The sequence below is a fragment of the Microcebus murinus genome, chromosome 6 (genome assembly GCF_040939455.1).
Source record: "Microcebus murinus isolate Inina chromosome 6, M.murinus_Inina_mat1.0, whole genome shotgun sequence".
Taxonomy (NCBI): Eukaryota; Metazoa; Chordata; class Mammalia; order Primates; family Cheirogaleidae; genus Microcebus; species Microcebus murinus.
This window is the reverse complement of record NC_134109.1, coordinates 13,511,511-13,526,273: the sequence shown is the minus strand read 5'-3', so window position 1 is coordinate 13,526,273 and position 14,763 is coordinate 13,511,511. Positions and strand designations below refer to the sequence as shown.

At 36.0% G+C, this 14,763-nt stretch overlaps 1 protein-coding gene across 2 annotated transcripts in view; it reads right to left on the bottom strand.

Annotated features, from left to right (window-relative positions):
• Nucleotides 1–14,763, bottom strand: part of RPS6KA5 (ribosomal protein S6 kinase A5) — a 168,390-nt gene that overhangs the window by 111,318 nt on the left and 42,309 nt on the right. Inside the window, exon 2 of one of the 2 annotated variants that reach the window (XM_012773942.3) lies at nt 140–211. The exons of the other annotated variant lie outside the window; for it this stretch is intronic. Within the exon in view, the coding sequence (XP_012629396.2) occupies nt 140–211 (72 nt within the window). The remainder of the gene's footprint in view (nt 1–139; nt 212–14,763) is intronic. 2 annotated transcript variants of the gene reach the window in all.

Here is a 14,763-nt window from a genome sequence, read left to right as displayed (position 1 = left end):
TTCATCTTCTTTGACAGTTCTCCTATTGGATTCCTTGTGCTTTTTAAAATTTTAATTAATTTGTGTATTAGGGCTTTCAGTCTTTTTTCATAGGAATAACAAGTACCTTTTTTTCCCTTCAAAAATTAGCAAGAGTTACCTCCAGTTCCTAGGACCTTCAGGAGCTCAAAATTTTCAATCCCCACCTTCTCTGCATGTCCTGTTAAATTAGCTGAAAAAGAGAGAGAAAAAAAATAATTAAGGGGATGAGCAATAGGAGGAGGCTCCTGGGGGCCTTTGTGGTTCCAGCAACGTTCTATTTCTGGACTTGAGTAGTTAAACCAGGGTTCACTTTATAATTATTTGTTGAATGGTACAGCTATGTTTTGTGCAATTTTCTGTTTGTTATATATTACAATAAAGCCTTTTAAAAAAGAATTTAGGAGCTAGATATCATTTGTACCAAAGGTTACATTAACATAAATTTAAGTGTTAACAGACTCTCTATTGACCAATATAATCTGAAAATGAAAAAAATTCTAATATGTAGATAGATAGGTAGTGGAAAGAAAACTGGACAGAGCTGGAAGACATATTAACGTATTCAACAAATATTTACTGAGTGTCAGCTAAATGCCATTCCCAAGTTCCAGGCTGGGTTCTAGTTCCACTTCTGCCACTAAGTACTGGAAATGATTTAGTTTGCATTAGTCACTTGAACACCCTGTGTATCCATTCCCTCATCTCTGAAATGAAAGTGCTGGCCTCAATTAACTCTAAGAGCCCTGCCAGCTGTAAAATTCTAGTACTATATTTAAAAATATAAACTCTCCAAAAATGTATTGTCCTAAATAAACAAAATTAAGATATCTTACCTTATAAACAAGCATTTTCCAAAGTATAGTCCATTGAATTCTAGTCTCATCATATGAGATGTTAAATGGTGTTATATTTGGGAGAAAGGTGGGGAGCAGAGTGCTCTGGTAGAAAAAATTCCGAAATGGTTGGCTTAAACAAAGTTAAATGCTTTCTTTACTGCTGAACCTCACAGATCCTGTATTATGAAAATATGCATGTGGATCTTCAAGACTGAGATACTATATCTGTCAATTTATTTACCCACAGAATTACTCTTTATGGTAATACCTATTAATATTATTTGAACTAGGATTCTGTAGAAGTATTTAAAAAGAGCTTGATCCTAATCCTAGTTATACCACTTAAAAGCTGTGTGACAAGGCCTGGTGCGGTGGCTCACGCCTGTAATCCTAGCTCTCTGGGAGGCCGAGGCGGGCGGATTGCTCGAGGTCAGGAGTTCGAAACCAGCCTGACCAACAGCGAGACCCTGTCTCTACTATAAATAGAAAGAAACTAATTGGCCAACTAATATATATAGAAAAAAATTAGCCGGGCATGGTGGCACATGCCTGTAGTCCCAGCTACTTGGGAGGCTGAGGCAGCAGGATTGCTTGAGCCCAGGTGTTTGAGGTTGCTGTGAGCTAGGCTGATGCTACGGCACTCACTCTAGCCTGGGTAACAGAGTGAGACTCTGTCTCAAAAAAAAAAAAAAAAGCTGTGTGACAAATTACTTCTCTGTGTCTCAGTTCTCAATAATATAAAATAGGGATGATAAAAATACTCATCCTCAAAGCATCCTGGTGACTGCAATTTACTTTGAAATGCATTTAAAAAGATAAATGGATGAATAAATCTATATATATGAATAGATATGTCATAAAGCTAATACAGCAAAATGTTAATTGCAGAATCTAGAAAGTGAATATAAGGGTATTCGACGCACAATTCTTTCAAATTATCTGTATATTTGAAAAAGTCCATAATAAAATGACAGGAAAATAATACCTACCTCATAGGGGTTGAAGAGGATTAAATAAACTAAATTTATACAGTGCTTGCTATGTGCCAGAGTAAGCATTATAACTGTTTATAAATAAATTACTGCTTTGGGAAGACAACATCTAGATAATCAGACCCAACTAAGCATTTATAGGATTAAAAGTCTGGGAGAATAAGTAATCTCAATGTCTTTCCAAAGTTTAACTAAACATACCAGAGCTAACTTTTTCCCTTTGAGACAGTCTCACTCTGTCACTTCAGGTAGAATGCGGTGGTGTCATCATAGCTCACTGCAACCTAAAACTCCTAGGCTCAAGTCATCCTCCTGTCTCAGCCTCCTGAGTAGCTGGGTCTATAGGCATGCCACCATTCCTGGCTAATTTTTGTATTTTTTGTAGAGACAGAGGTCTTGCTCTTGCTCAGGCTAGTCTCGAATTCCTGGCCTCAAGCAATCCTCCCACCTCAGCCTCTCAGAGTGTTAGGATTACAGGCCATCACATCTGGCCAGAGCTAACTTATCATCTATAAAATTTTTTAAGTTGTGGTCAAAATACATAAAATTTACCATCTTACCCATTTTTAAGTGTATAGTACAGTATTGTTAACTATATGCACGTTGTTATGCAACACATTTCTAGAACTTTTTCATCTTGCAAAATAAACTTTATATCCACTGGACAACAACTTCCTTTTTTCATTTTCCTCTAGCCCTAGGAACCACCATTCTACTTTCTGTTTTTAAGATTTTGATTATTAATTAATGCATCATTTTATAGTGGGAACAAATCAATGTACACAGCCCAGCCTAGAGTTCACACCGACATCAATAGAGATCTAAAATGGATATCAAAAACATAGGTAGTATCTTAAGCACCGAATAGCCTATCTTCCCCTAGTATGTCAAGCAGATTATATTAAAAACCAAGCTCTCAAGAGACAATCACTTTTGAAATAATGATTTGGCTCTTTTCCATTTGAATGTTAAATTCTATTATTATTATTTTAAAAAACTTAAGACATTATTAAAAATCATGTATTAAAAATAATTATTCCTGGTTCTCACTATTAGGAATCATATTTACAGAAATATGTAAAGGCCCAGCTGTTTCCAAAAGCACTGTCTATATACTATATTTTCCCCCTAACTTTATTTGCTGCTAGAGTAAGAAGATAAGGACCTATCTTTTGATACACAGAATTACTTTCATAGGAAATTAAAAGAGGTTACAAATTAATTATACTTTCTTTTATAAAGTAGGCTATCCAGGAAACCCTAGTCATTCACAAAGATCTTTCAGATGATCTGTGAAGAGCTGTTTTTGTTCATAGTCTACTGTCTCTTTTGTTTCTGATACGTTAATAATTTGCCTGTTAGAGGAGCTCCAGGTTTCTCCAACCTCCTATCCCTGGGGTTAAGACAGGGCTCAAGATGAAGGTCATTGATGCCTTCTGTACTCAGGAATGAAGTATTCCAGGTGATAAGAAGTTAGCTCTGGTATTTTCAAGTTATGTCCTCTGTAGTTGCTCCTCTCGTTGCCTTAGTAGCTCTTTGTATATTGCTTTTCCATCAAGATTGTTCCCAGATAAGGCAGCACTGGGAAAGGTTCTTCCCTCTCCTATACTTCAAGTATCAGGTCCTAGGAAAATTCAAGAATGCTGGGCTTGAGAAGAGCTTAGCCCTGAGCTTACCAAAAGCTTTTCCTACCACACGTTTCTCCTAGAGTTTATCTATCTTAGCCTTTTCTTGTTTAAGCATGGTAAGATTCCAGTAAACAAGCTGAAGGGGTATCTGCTTACAGCAAAGGAACAAGTAAGTCTTAAGCAGGCCCAGGTGGTCCAGACAAAGGTCAAGGCTTCAGTTTGAGGTAGAGGACCAAAGATAAAGCTTGTAATAATGTACTCCTTTATTTTTGCTTCACTGTCATAATGTCACTTGGGGATCAAGGAGTCGTAACTGCAAAAAGGAGGGATGCAGAGATCTTAATCCTGGCCACAGTCCTCACAGCTATTATCTGGGATTGTCAGATAACATTCCTTTGGCTCATGTCCTTCTATCTTGAAGATATGAAAAATATTAACTTTTTTATTTAACAAAATTAATTACAATTTTACTAGTGTTGTAACAAAAACAGTACTGTTCCCCATTTAACCCTAATTTTATTTTTTATTTGCCTTTGAAGTGATAAACACAAGCAAAGAGTTCACAGGTCAATTTTTTTTTCTCAAAAAAAAATTAACTGAAGACATTTGAGCACCAAAAACCTACAGTGAACATATTTTTAAGATTTACTGAGGTTTATTTACATGAGGTTTATTTATATGAGATTTATTTACATACAGTAAAATTCACTCATTTAAATGAATAGTTTGATGAATTTTAGTAATCATGTACAGTCATGAAAACTTACCACGAGCAAGACATAAAACAGTTCCATCACCCTGAAAAGTTTCTGGATGTCCTTTTGAAGCCAATCACTAACTAGGCAGCCAATAACATAATTCCAGTCATTATAGTTTTAACTTTTAGAACTTCTTATAAATGAAATCATATAACACGTAGTTTCTTTGCATTCAACTTCATTCGCTTAGCCTTACCTCTCTGAGTTTCATCCAGATTTTTGTGTACATTTTACTATTTCATTCTTATTTACTGCTAAGCTATATTCCATAGTACAGATAATACCACAATTTGCTTTTCTATTCACTAGTTGATGGACTGTGTTGAGTGGATTTATGCTGTACAGTTTGGGACTACTATGAAGTATTTGTGTGGACGTATGTTTTCATTTTCTTTGGTAAATACCTGGGAGTGGGGTTACTGCACAATATGATACATGTGTGTCTACCTTTATAAGATATTACCATACTGTTTATTAAAGCAGCTGTACTATTTTGCATACCATCAATGAGAGTTCCAGTTGCTCCACATCCTCCTGAAGACATGGTAATATCAGACATTTTAACTTTCGCCATTCTAGTGGGTGTGAAGTAGTATCTTATTGTGGCTTTAATTCACATTTTCTTGATAGCAAGTAATGTTGAGCATTGTTTCATAAGCTTATGGGGCATTCATGTATCTTCTTTTGTGAATTATCTATTAAAACCTTTTGTCCATGTTTTATAAAGCTGTTTGTCTTTTTAACTATTGTAGGAGTTAATACCTGAATAAAAGCACATGTTTTGCAAATATATTCTCTAGTTCTATAGCTTAACTTTAATTTTCTTTTTTTTTTTTTTTGAGACAGAGTCTCGCTTTGTTGCCTAGGCTAGAGTGAGTGCCGTGGCGTCAGCCTAGCTCACAGCAACCTCAAACTCCTGGACTCAAGCGATCCTTCTGCCTCAGCCTCCCAAGTAGCTGGGACTATAGGCATGCGCCACCATGCCCGGCTAATTTTTTGTATATATATTAGTTGGCCAATTAATTTCTTTCTATTTATAGTAGAGACGGGGTCTCGCTCTTGCTCAGGCTGGTTTTGAACTCCTGACCTTGAGCAATCCTCCTGCCTCAGCCTCCCAGAGTGCTAGGATTACAGGCGTGAGCCACTGAGCCCGGCCTAATTTTCTTAATTGTATCCTTTAAAAAGCAAATTTAATAAATTTTTGGTGCAGTCCATTTCATTTTATATTTTTTCTTTTATATGTTTTGTGGATCCTATTTAAGAAATTCTTGCCTAACTCAATGTCACAAAGATATTCTCTTACGTTTTCTTCTGGAATTTTAATAGTTTTAGTCCAAATGAAGTCTATGATCCATTTTAAGTTAATTTTCTTATATGGTGTAAGGTAAAGATCATGGTTCATTTTTTCCCCTCAGATATCCAGTTATTCCAGTACCATTTAACAACAACAACAATAAAACCCTATCTTTTCAACATTAAATTATGTTGGCTCCTTTGTCAAAAATCAATTGACCACATAAGCACAGGTCTACTTTAGGACTCCCTAGTCTGTTCTAGTGGTCTACATCTAGCCTTATGCCAGTAGTTCACTGTCTTGATTATCTTAAGTCCTCCAATCTTAAACTTCTTTTTCAAGACTGTCTTGTGTTTTCTATACATTTTAGAATCAGGTTTTCAAATGCTTCACAAAAAAGCCTGCTAGGATTTTGACTGCAGTATTTAATCAATTAACATTTTAATGTAATTATTAAAGTGGTTGGGTTTGGACATAGCATTTTATTATTTGTTTTTAAAATGTCTTTTCTGTTTTTTGTTCACATATTCTTACTTTCCTGATTTTTAAAAAAATCACTTGAATGCTTTTTAGAATTCCATTTTAATTTTCACACTGGCATTTTAGCTTTACTTCTTTGCAATATTTTTGCTGTTGTTGCTCTATGGATTACAATGTATGTCTCTATTCAAAGTCCTCTTGTAGTTAATACTATACTACTCATAAAATATACTAATAGAAACCTTGCAACCATTCTTTATGGTATGGTTATTGTTATATATTTTATGGGATTTATATCATCTCCTACATCTAAACTTCACAAGACAATAAGTTTTGTTTATATGATATGATTACAAGAAAATTAATAGGAAAAAAGGAGGGAAGAGGAGAGGGAAGGAGTTGCTGACTTTTGCATTTGTCCAGATATTTACCATATTTGATGATCTTTCTTTTCTAGAGATCTAAAATTCCATCTGGTATTAATTCTACTCAACCTTGAAGAACTACTTCCTTTGACATTTCTTGTAGCACTGGTTATAAATTCTGAGTCTTCTTTTAACTGAAAAAGTCTTTATTCTACCCTCACTTAATATTTTTTGTTGAGATACATATAATTCACATACCATAAAATTCATCCTTTTAAAGTGTACAATTCAGTATATTTCAGTATATTCATAGGGTTGTGTTATCATCACACTAATTCCAGAATCACCTTAATTATTGAAGGATATTAATTTTTTTTTGATACAGAAGTCCAGATTGACAGGTTCTTTTCTTTTTGTCTAGCACTTTAAATATGTTCTTCCATGCTCCCTTGGCCACCACAGTTTCTGAGGTGGAGTCCTCATTAAGTGGAGTCATGCTCCTCTGAAATGCATCATTTTTCTCTTACTGCTTTCAATGTTTGCTTTTTATTTTTGGTGTTCAACAAATTATATTTCCAATATATCATTCGCCTCAGGGTAGGGCTCAGCTGATTCTTTCCTCCTGGGATATGTGCCATTTTTTTTGATCCTTCATTGAAATTATATATATTAATTAGTGAAGAGTGTAGGTGATCTTTCTCCAATGAGTTGTTTCTTTTGTTTTAGCAGACAAATGGCTTGGCTTGGCTTATAAACTCTGTTCCTTGGGAAGTAGTTCCAGTCCCAGTTCAGATTTTTCATCTTTAGCTGAGCTATTCTGAGTCTGTTGTATTCATGCTTAGTTCAGAGAGTTAGCCAGAGAGGTAGGGACACACAATTTGAGGACACCCCACTACCACTAGCACCCAGTTCTCCTTCATGGATTCCTCCCACTATCTTCAGTGGTCAGGGTTCCCTGGTTTCAGTTTTCCTGGCTGAAGAGTCTACTGTTTTTCCACTAGAATCCCCTCAGTGTGGACTGCACTTACCCTGAAGCTAGCTTTACTTCTTTGCAATATTTTTGCTGTTGTTGCTCTATGGATTACAATGTATGTCTCTATTCAAAGTCCACCCCAGTGAATCAGTGAAAAGGCAAAGTCATTTCTTATAGCTTCCTTCCTTCCTCCCCTTCTCCAACTGTGTCTGCTTCTGTTTATTCTCTAGTGCCTTCAGATAGTTGCTTTTTGTATTAAGTCCAGGTTTTATAGTTGTTTTCTGAAAAGGAATACTCCAGTGGGTCTTAACATTACAAGAAGCAAAAGTTTTTCTACAGTCAATATTATACAGTAATAGTAGTTTCTACTTTAATTTCAACTATTGGTTTCACAAGTTAATCTAAAAGAGTAAAATAAAATTTAAAAAGGATATGATATGGCCCATGTAAGAGATCTTGAACTTAATATCCATATGATTCTTTCTTTTACATTACATCTTTTAGGCAAAGTATATGATCACATATGAAAGCAAATCAATAGGAAGCATTATCATATTTAGGCATGGGAAAGTATTAATTACAAAGATTTTTTCCACTGTGTGAATGACAAAACACATAAAAGCAAATGGTAAATATATTAAATAGAATCCAAAGCAATGAAAAACACATATTCGAGCATGTGAGTCTAGGTTTCTAAATAGTTCTCATTTCTATGCTATTATTTTGTCATTATGATTAAAGCCTTTGAGGATGAAAGTCTAAAAATAAACTACATTTCTCTTAATTAAATTGTTAACCTAAGAACAAGAGCTCAAACTTCTCAGTAACAATACTAACATTTATTAGAACACTTAAAATATTTACATATTTTATTTCACCCTAGAGATAAAATAAACATCAGCCAATTGCAAAAATCTTCTGCAAGTGTGAGTCATTCACATGCCTTAGTAAAGCCCAAAATATGCTGATCAGATGATGTGGAGCTACCTGCATGCCTGGGACCAGACTACCAGAAATAGGCCTGTATTCTGAGAGATATTTAGAATTGTACACTGTCCTTCTTCATGCCCTAAAACAGATGGTACTTCATTGTGGTTGTAGGAAAAAAAGAACTTTTTCTCCTTTTCCTATGCCAGGCATGTATATGAAACCCCCTTTCTAGTTCTCCCCAAAGGTAAGAGAGGTTACTAATCTGATTATTCAAGAGTCCGAAACTCCAAATGGGCACAGTTAGTAGGTAGTGTCACTGTGTTAAAAGGTCAGCCTCTACACAAAGCCTCTGTGGGGGTTTTTTGCCTCAAATTCTGGCACAGTCTGACTCCCTGGGGCTGAATGGCCATTCTTTTGCACTTCTTCCTTCAATATATATAGTAGTTAACTAAGCAGATTCAGGGGTTCTCTTAGGACCTGGTGCTATGGTCTGAATGTTTGTGTCCCCTTAAAATTCATAGCTAGAAATTCTAATCTCCAATGGTATTTGGAGATGGGGCCTTTGGGAGGTAATTAGGTCCTGAAGGTGGAGCCCTAATGATGGGATTAGTGCCCTTATAAGAAATGACAGAAGAAAGCATGCTTGCGCGCACGCGCTCTCTCTCTCTCTCCTCTCTCTCTCTCTCCCCCCCCTCATGTTAGGATACAAAAAGAAGACTGCCACCTGCAAACCAGGAAGCGGGTCCTCACTAGACACTGGAATTGCCAGCACCTCAGTCTTGGACTTCCCAGCCACCAGAACTGTGAGAAATAAATTGTTTAAGCCACCCAGAATACAGTGTCTTTGTTATGGAAATCCGAAACTACTAAGACATTTGACGTTCACTCATTAGTTTGTTCTCCTTTCTCATCTTCTAAGCCACACATCTGAACATGTTGGCCTCAACATTATGATTAGATGGGTTTGGGAGGGAAGTAGGAGGCCTCACTTAGGGCTTAAGCCTAAACTACCTGCACCAATGCAGCTTTTACAGAAGAGTCCTACACTGGTGTGTTGGAACTTGCACAGATCTTATTAAAGTGGTACTCTGATTCCCACCAGCTACTGCTCCTTGCAGACAGATCTCTCATGACTCCTGAGGCAAAAGTTAGACTAGCAGAGCAGGGTTTGGGCATTTCTAAATTTCTGCTTGTAATACCATAATGGCACCAAAACTTCACCCTTAGCCTCTAAATCCTATTTAAAAGTATTAACTCCTTCCCACAGAAACAATGCCTTATGAAAACTCTTCACAAATATGCACAATGAAAAATATAAACAAACTTATAAAAGAATAGAACTAGTCAGCTAGTACACAGCACTATGACCACACCAGTTGTTCATTTCTGGCATCTATTCTGATGCCCACATAAGAATTGTTAACTAGAAAAGTTGGACTGAAACAAGAAATATTTTAAATCTTTAAAAGGCCTATTTCAGGCTTATCTCTATTGTAATCAGCTTAGTCTCCTCTCATCAAAAGCACCTACAGGATTTTTTAAACTAATGCCTAAGTTTAATCATTTAGAAAAGAAAGGTATAAACAGTTTAAAGCTTTCACAAAGCAATTCTAACCAGTTTTTTCTTATTAAAATATTAGAAATTATCCCATTGAAAATCCTGGATTTGATTAGTGTTGTTACCCTACAATGCATACTCCGTGGTTAGAAACTCACCTTTCCCCCTGCCCTCAAAGACAAGGTCTCCCTGTTGCCTGGGCTGGAGTGCAGTGGCATCATCATATCTCACTGCAATCTCAAACTCTTGAGCTCAAGTGATCCTTCTGCCTCAGCTTCCCACGTAGCTGGGACTACAGCCACCTGCCACCACTTGGCTAATTATTTTTATTTTTATTTTTTGGGATCTAATATGGGATCTCACTCCCTTGCTCAGGCTGGTCTCAAACTCCTGGCCTCAAGCAATCCTCCTACCTTGCCCTCCCAGAGTGCTAGGATTACAGGAGTGAGCCACTGCACAGGGCCAGGAACTCACTTTTAAGAATGTATTTAACTAATTCTTTTATTAGAAATCAATTGATTTTTTTAAAATGTCACAACTCAAATGAATTCAATATTTAAATAATTTAAAAAACCATTTGAAAGAACAATTCTTAAAGGAAAAATTTTATATTACATAATAAGTATAAAATAATTCTACTTTATAGTATGATTGGATTCCTTTAGCTCCTCCTTATAATAAATATTAATATGGTTATGTGCAGTATGGGAAAATATAACTGATGTAACTTTTTCCAATTTCTTATTGTGGCAAAATACATATAAAATGTAACATCTTAATCATTTTTAAGTGTACATTTCAGTGTTATTAAAAGCATTCAAAATGTGCAACCATCACCACCATCCATCTCTATAACTCTTTTTATCTAAAAGCGCAATTCTATATCCATCACACAATGACTCCATTCCTCCCCTCCAGCCCCTGGTAACCGATATTTTACTTTCACCATCTACAATTTTGACTACTCTAAGTATCTCATATAAATGGAATCATACAGTAGCTACCTTTTTGTGGCTAGCTTACTTCACTTAGCATACTGTCCTCAATTTTCATCCATGTTGTTGCATACATCAGAATTTCCTTCCTTTTTAAGGCAGAAAAATATTCCATTGTATGCATATAGTACATTTTATTTATCCATTCATCTGCCAATGGACACCTGGATTGCTTCTATGTTATAGCTATTGTGAATAATACTGCTATGAACAAGGGTTTTACTTTGAGACCTGGCTTTCAATTCTTTTTTTTTTTTTTTTATTTAGTGTCTTTGAAAGCTGATTTTTTTCCCTTTAATTTCATTATATTATGGGGGTACAAATATTGTTAGGGTTACATATATTGCCCCTGCCACCACCACCACCACCACCCACACCATGCCAGAGCTTCAAGCATGAGACCTGGCTTTCAATTCTTATTGAACATTCTATATTCTATATTCTATAACAACAAGTGGATTTGCTTGGTCAAACGGTAATTCTATTTTTAATCTTTTGAGGCTCCATACTGTTTTTCCTAGAGACTCTATGTACGTTCCTACCAACGGTGCACAAAGGTTCCAATTTCTCCACATTCTCGCCAACACTTGTAATTTTCTGGTTTTTTAATAGTAGCCATCCTAATGGGTGTGTGAGGTAATGAATGGTATAATCTTAAAAGCAGTGAACTTAAGACAAAAGGAAAATTGTATATTTTCCCTAAAATTTAAATAACTTTGTTGTTGTTTTCATTATAAAACAAACCAGGTTCACTGTTTTTTAAAGAAAATAAACAGTATAGATAGGGCTAAAATAGGCCTTTAAAATCTCCCATAATCTCATCACTCAAAGGTAACTATTAATATTAGGTTATTAAGTATGGAATGTCCAATTTCCTTAAGCACTAAGTTTGACTGTTGATATCTCTGACGTTTCATTTTAACGATACTTATTTTTTGTTTTTTTTATTGTGAAGGTATATTCTCAGTCTTTCCAATGCACATTTTGGCTTGTGATTATCTTTCAAATTTTTTAGAGCAATTTTTGTGAAACCATAGATAAGTAAAAAATTCATGTTATTTTTAAATATGAGTTCCATCATGGAACCAATGCAGCCCAGAACAGCTCAAAATACCAATGAAGTGTTTAGGAAGTATGTGGCTAATGAACGTACAGTATGCTGATGGTTTGAGAAGTTCCATTCTAGTGTTTTTAATCTCCAAAATGAGCCACCTGGGCGACCTGAGACCAAGGTGGGTAATGATGAGCTGAAAGCTGTAGTAGAAGTGAATCCATCTCAACCTACGCATGAATTAGCAGCAAGGTTTAACTTTACTATTCCAACAATATTGGGCCATTTGAAACAAATCAGAAAGGTAAAGAAGCCGGATATGGTACTGCATGAATTAAATGAGCATCAGAAGAGAAATTGTCTCAAAGCTTGACTTTTTTTGTTGTCATAACATAAAGGCGTACCATTTCTACACTGTATTGTTACATGTGATTAAAAATGAATTCTTTCTTACAATTGCAAGTGTTTGGCACACCTGTTAGATAAAGATGAAGTGCTGAAACACAGACCAAAACTGAATATTCATCAAAAAGAGCTAATGGTGTCTGTTTGGTGGTCCAGTGCTGGTATTACCCACTACAGCCTCATGAAACCTGCTCAATCCATGATAGCGGATGTCTACTGCAACCAGTTGGACAAAATGATGAGCACGCTTGTGATTAAGCAGTCAAGATTGATCAATAGAGACAGGCCAATCCTCTTGCAAGACCACATGTCGCAAAAAAACAACGCTGCTCAAAATACAGAGGCTGGACTGGGAAATTCTCTGTCATCCACTGTACTCACCAGTCCTTGCACCAACTGACTTCCACTTCTTCCAGGCTTTGGACCACTTCTCACAAGGAAAAAATATTCAATTCTCAACAAGCTGTGGAAAACACCTTTCACTACTTGCTCTGGAGGCTTCTTTGTTGCTAGCATAAGCAAGCTACTGTTAAGATGCCAAAAATGTGTCAATAGTTTAGGCACATATTTTGATTAACTATACTGCTTCTTGTTTGAGATATAATAAACTTTTGATTCAAAATCAGACATTTCATATTTAACTTCCTAATATCATTAATCCTTGGCATATTCTTACAGGATAGCCATAAACCTGTGATGCCCAACTTTCTAAGCAAGTCTATCACCAAACACATTTGTAACATATTATCTATAATCATTTTTTCGAGTTGTAAGATGTTTGACTTGAAAATTACAATTCTTATGGAGGAAAACAATCAGTAAAAACACATTTTCACTGTTGCTATAGTTTCTGCTAAGCTGCACAAATGTAATTGCACAGAGCATGTGCTAAAATCATTTGATTAGATCGAATGATTCACTTGTGTTAAAGCTAAGAAAAGGCTTAATTTAAAAGCACTTACACAATTAAGGTACAAATAAAGAGAACAATGCTTTTGAAGTCATTTCAAATATGTTTCTTAGTATATGACAAAGGCACTCATAAACTAGATTTTATCCCATGAATTAATCATTTATTAAACTTGCAATAAGATATGAGAAATGTAATAAACAGGCCCATGGAGTCTGTGACATGAAGGAGAATATCATCATCATGTGAAGCTAGTTAGAAAAGCTTATTGAGAACGCATTCACTCATTTAACAAACATTCACAAGTGCCTACTAAAGGCTAAGTTCTGGGCCAGGCGTCAGTTAGGCCTTTAGCTAAGAAGTTTAGGATTTGTACTGGCAAAAATGAGAGGATGGCTGGGGAATTCTGGGCTAGAAGAATAGCTGGAGCAAAGGTGTAAGGAGGAATAACTATGTTCCTAGAAGAGAACAATAAGAGGACTGATCTATTATAATTAGCTATAATGAGTTTATGTGGGAAAAACAGTAAAAACATAACATAAAACAGGTACATGGAACTAGCTGATTCAAAACCTGAATGCCAGACTAATTAGTTTTAATTGAATCCTTAAGTAATAATGGCTCTTGACATCATGAAAGTAATGTTTAAGGAAAATTACTCTGCCAATAGTGTACGACATGGATAGAAGCAAGAAAAAACTACTACCAAAAAATGATGAGGCATTGCAGTAAACTAGATGTGTGCTAATGAGGGTCGGGTCTGAGTAAAAACTAGAATGAAGAAAAAATAAACCCCAGAATCATTATAATGCTCAGTTTAAGAAACATTCATTGAATACCTGTCTTGGGTGCTGACACTACAAAAAGCAAATGGGACAGGATACCCACATTCAAATATAAATTAACTGAATTTCTGTTCCATTTTTTCCCTATTGGCCCCTGCTATGGTCCAAATGTTTGTGTCCCTTGAAAATTCATATATTGAAATCTAATCCCCAATGTGTTGATATTATAGGTGGGGCCTTTGGGAGCTGATTAGGTCATGAGGGCAGAGTCCTTGTGAATGTGATCAGTGCTCTTATAAAAAAGGCTGGAGGGAAGCCTGTTGCCCCCTTCCATCATGTGAGGACATAGCTGGAAGGCACCATCCAAGAAGCAGAGAGCTCTTACCAGCCCCTGAATCTGCTGCCAGCTTGATCTTAAACTTTACAGCCTCCAGAACTGTGAGAAATAAACTTCTGTTGTTTATAAATTACCCAGTCTAAGGCATTGTGTTATAGTAGCTCAAATGGACTACCACAGCCCCATATCCAAGTACAAGAAATGCAAGTCTGGAGAATGGTAGTGTTATTGACAGAATAAGGAAGTCAAAAGGGGAAGTTCTGGGGTTTCAACACTGATTTTGAAGTGATAGCAGAACATACCAAAAGGGCTGTCATGTAGGGAGCTCTAGACAAGGAACTAAATTTCCGCAGAGACATCATGCACAAAGTTATAAGGAGTGGGGCAATGGCAAAATGTTTAAGAAGAAAGCCCTTCAGGAGACCACACAAAAAGAAAGGCGAGT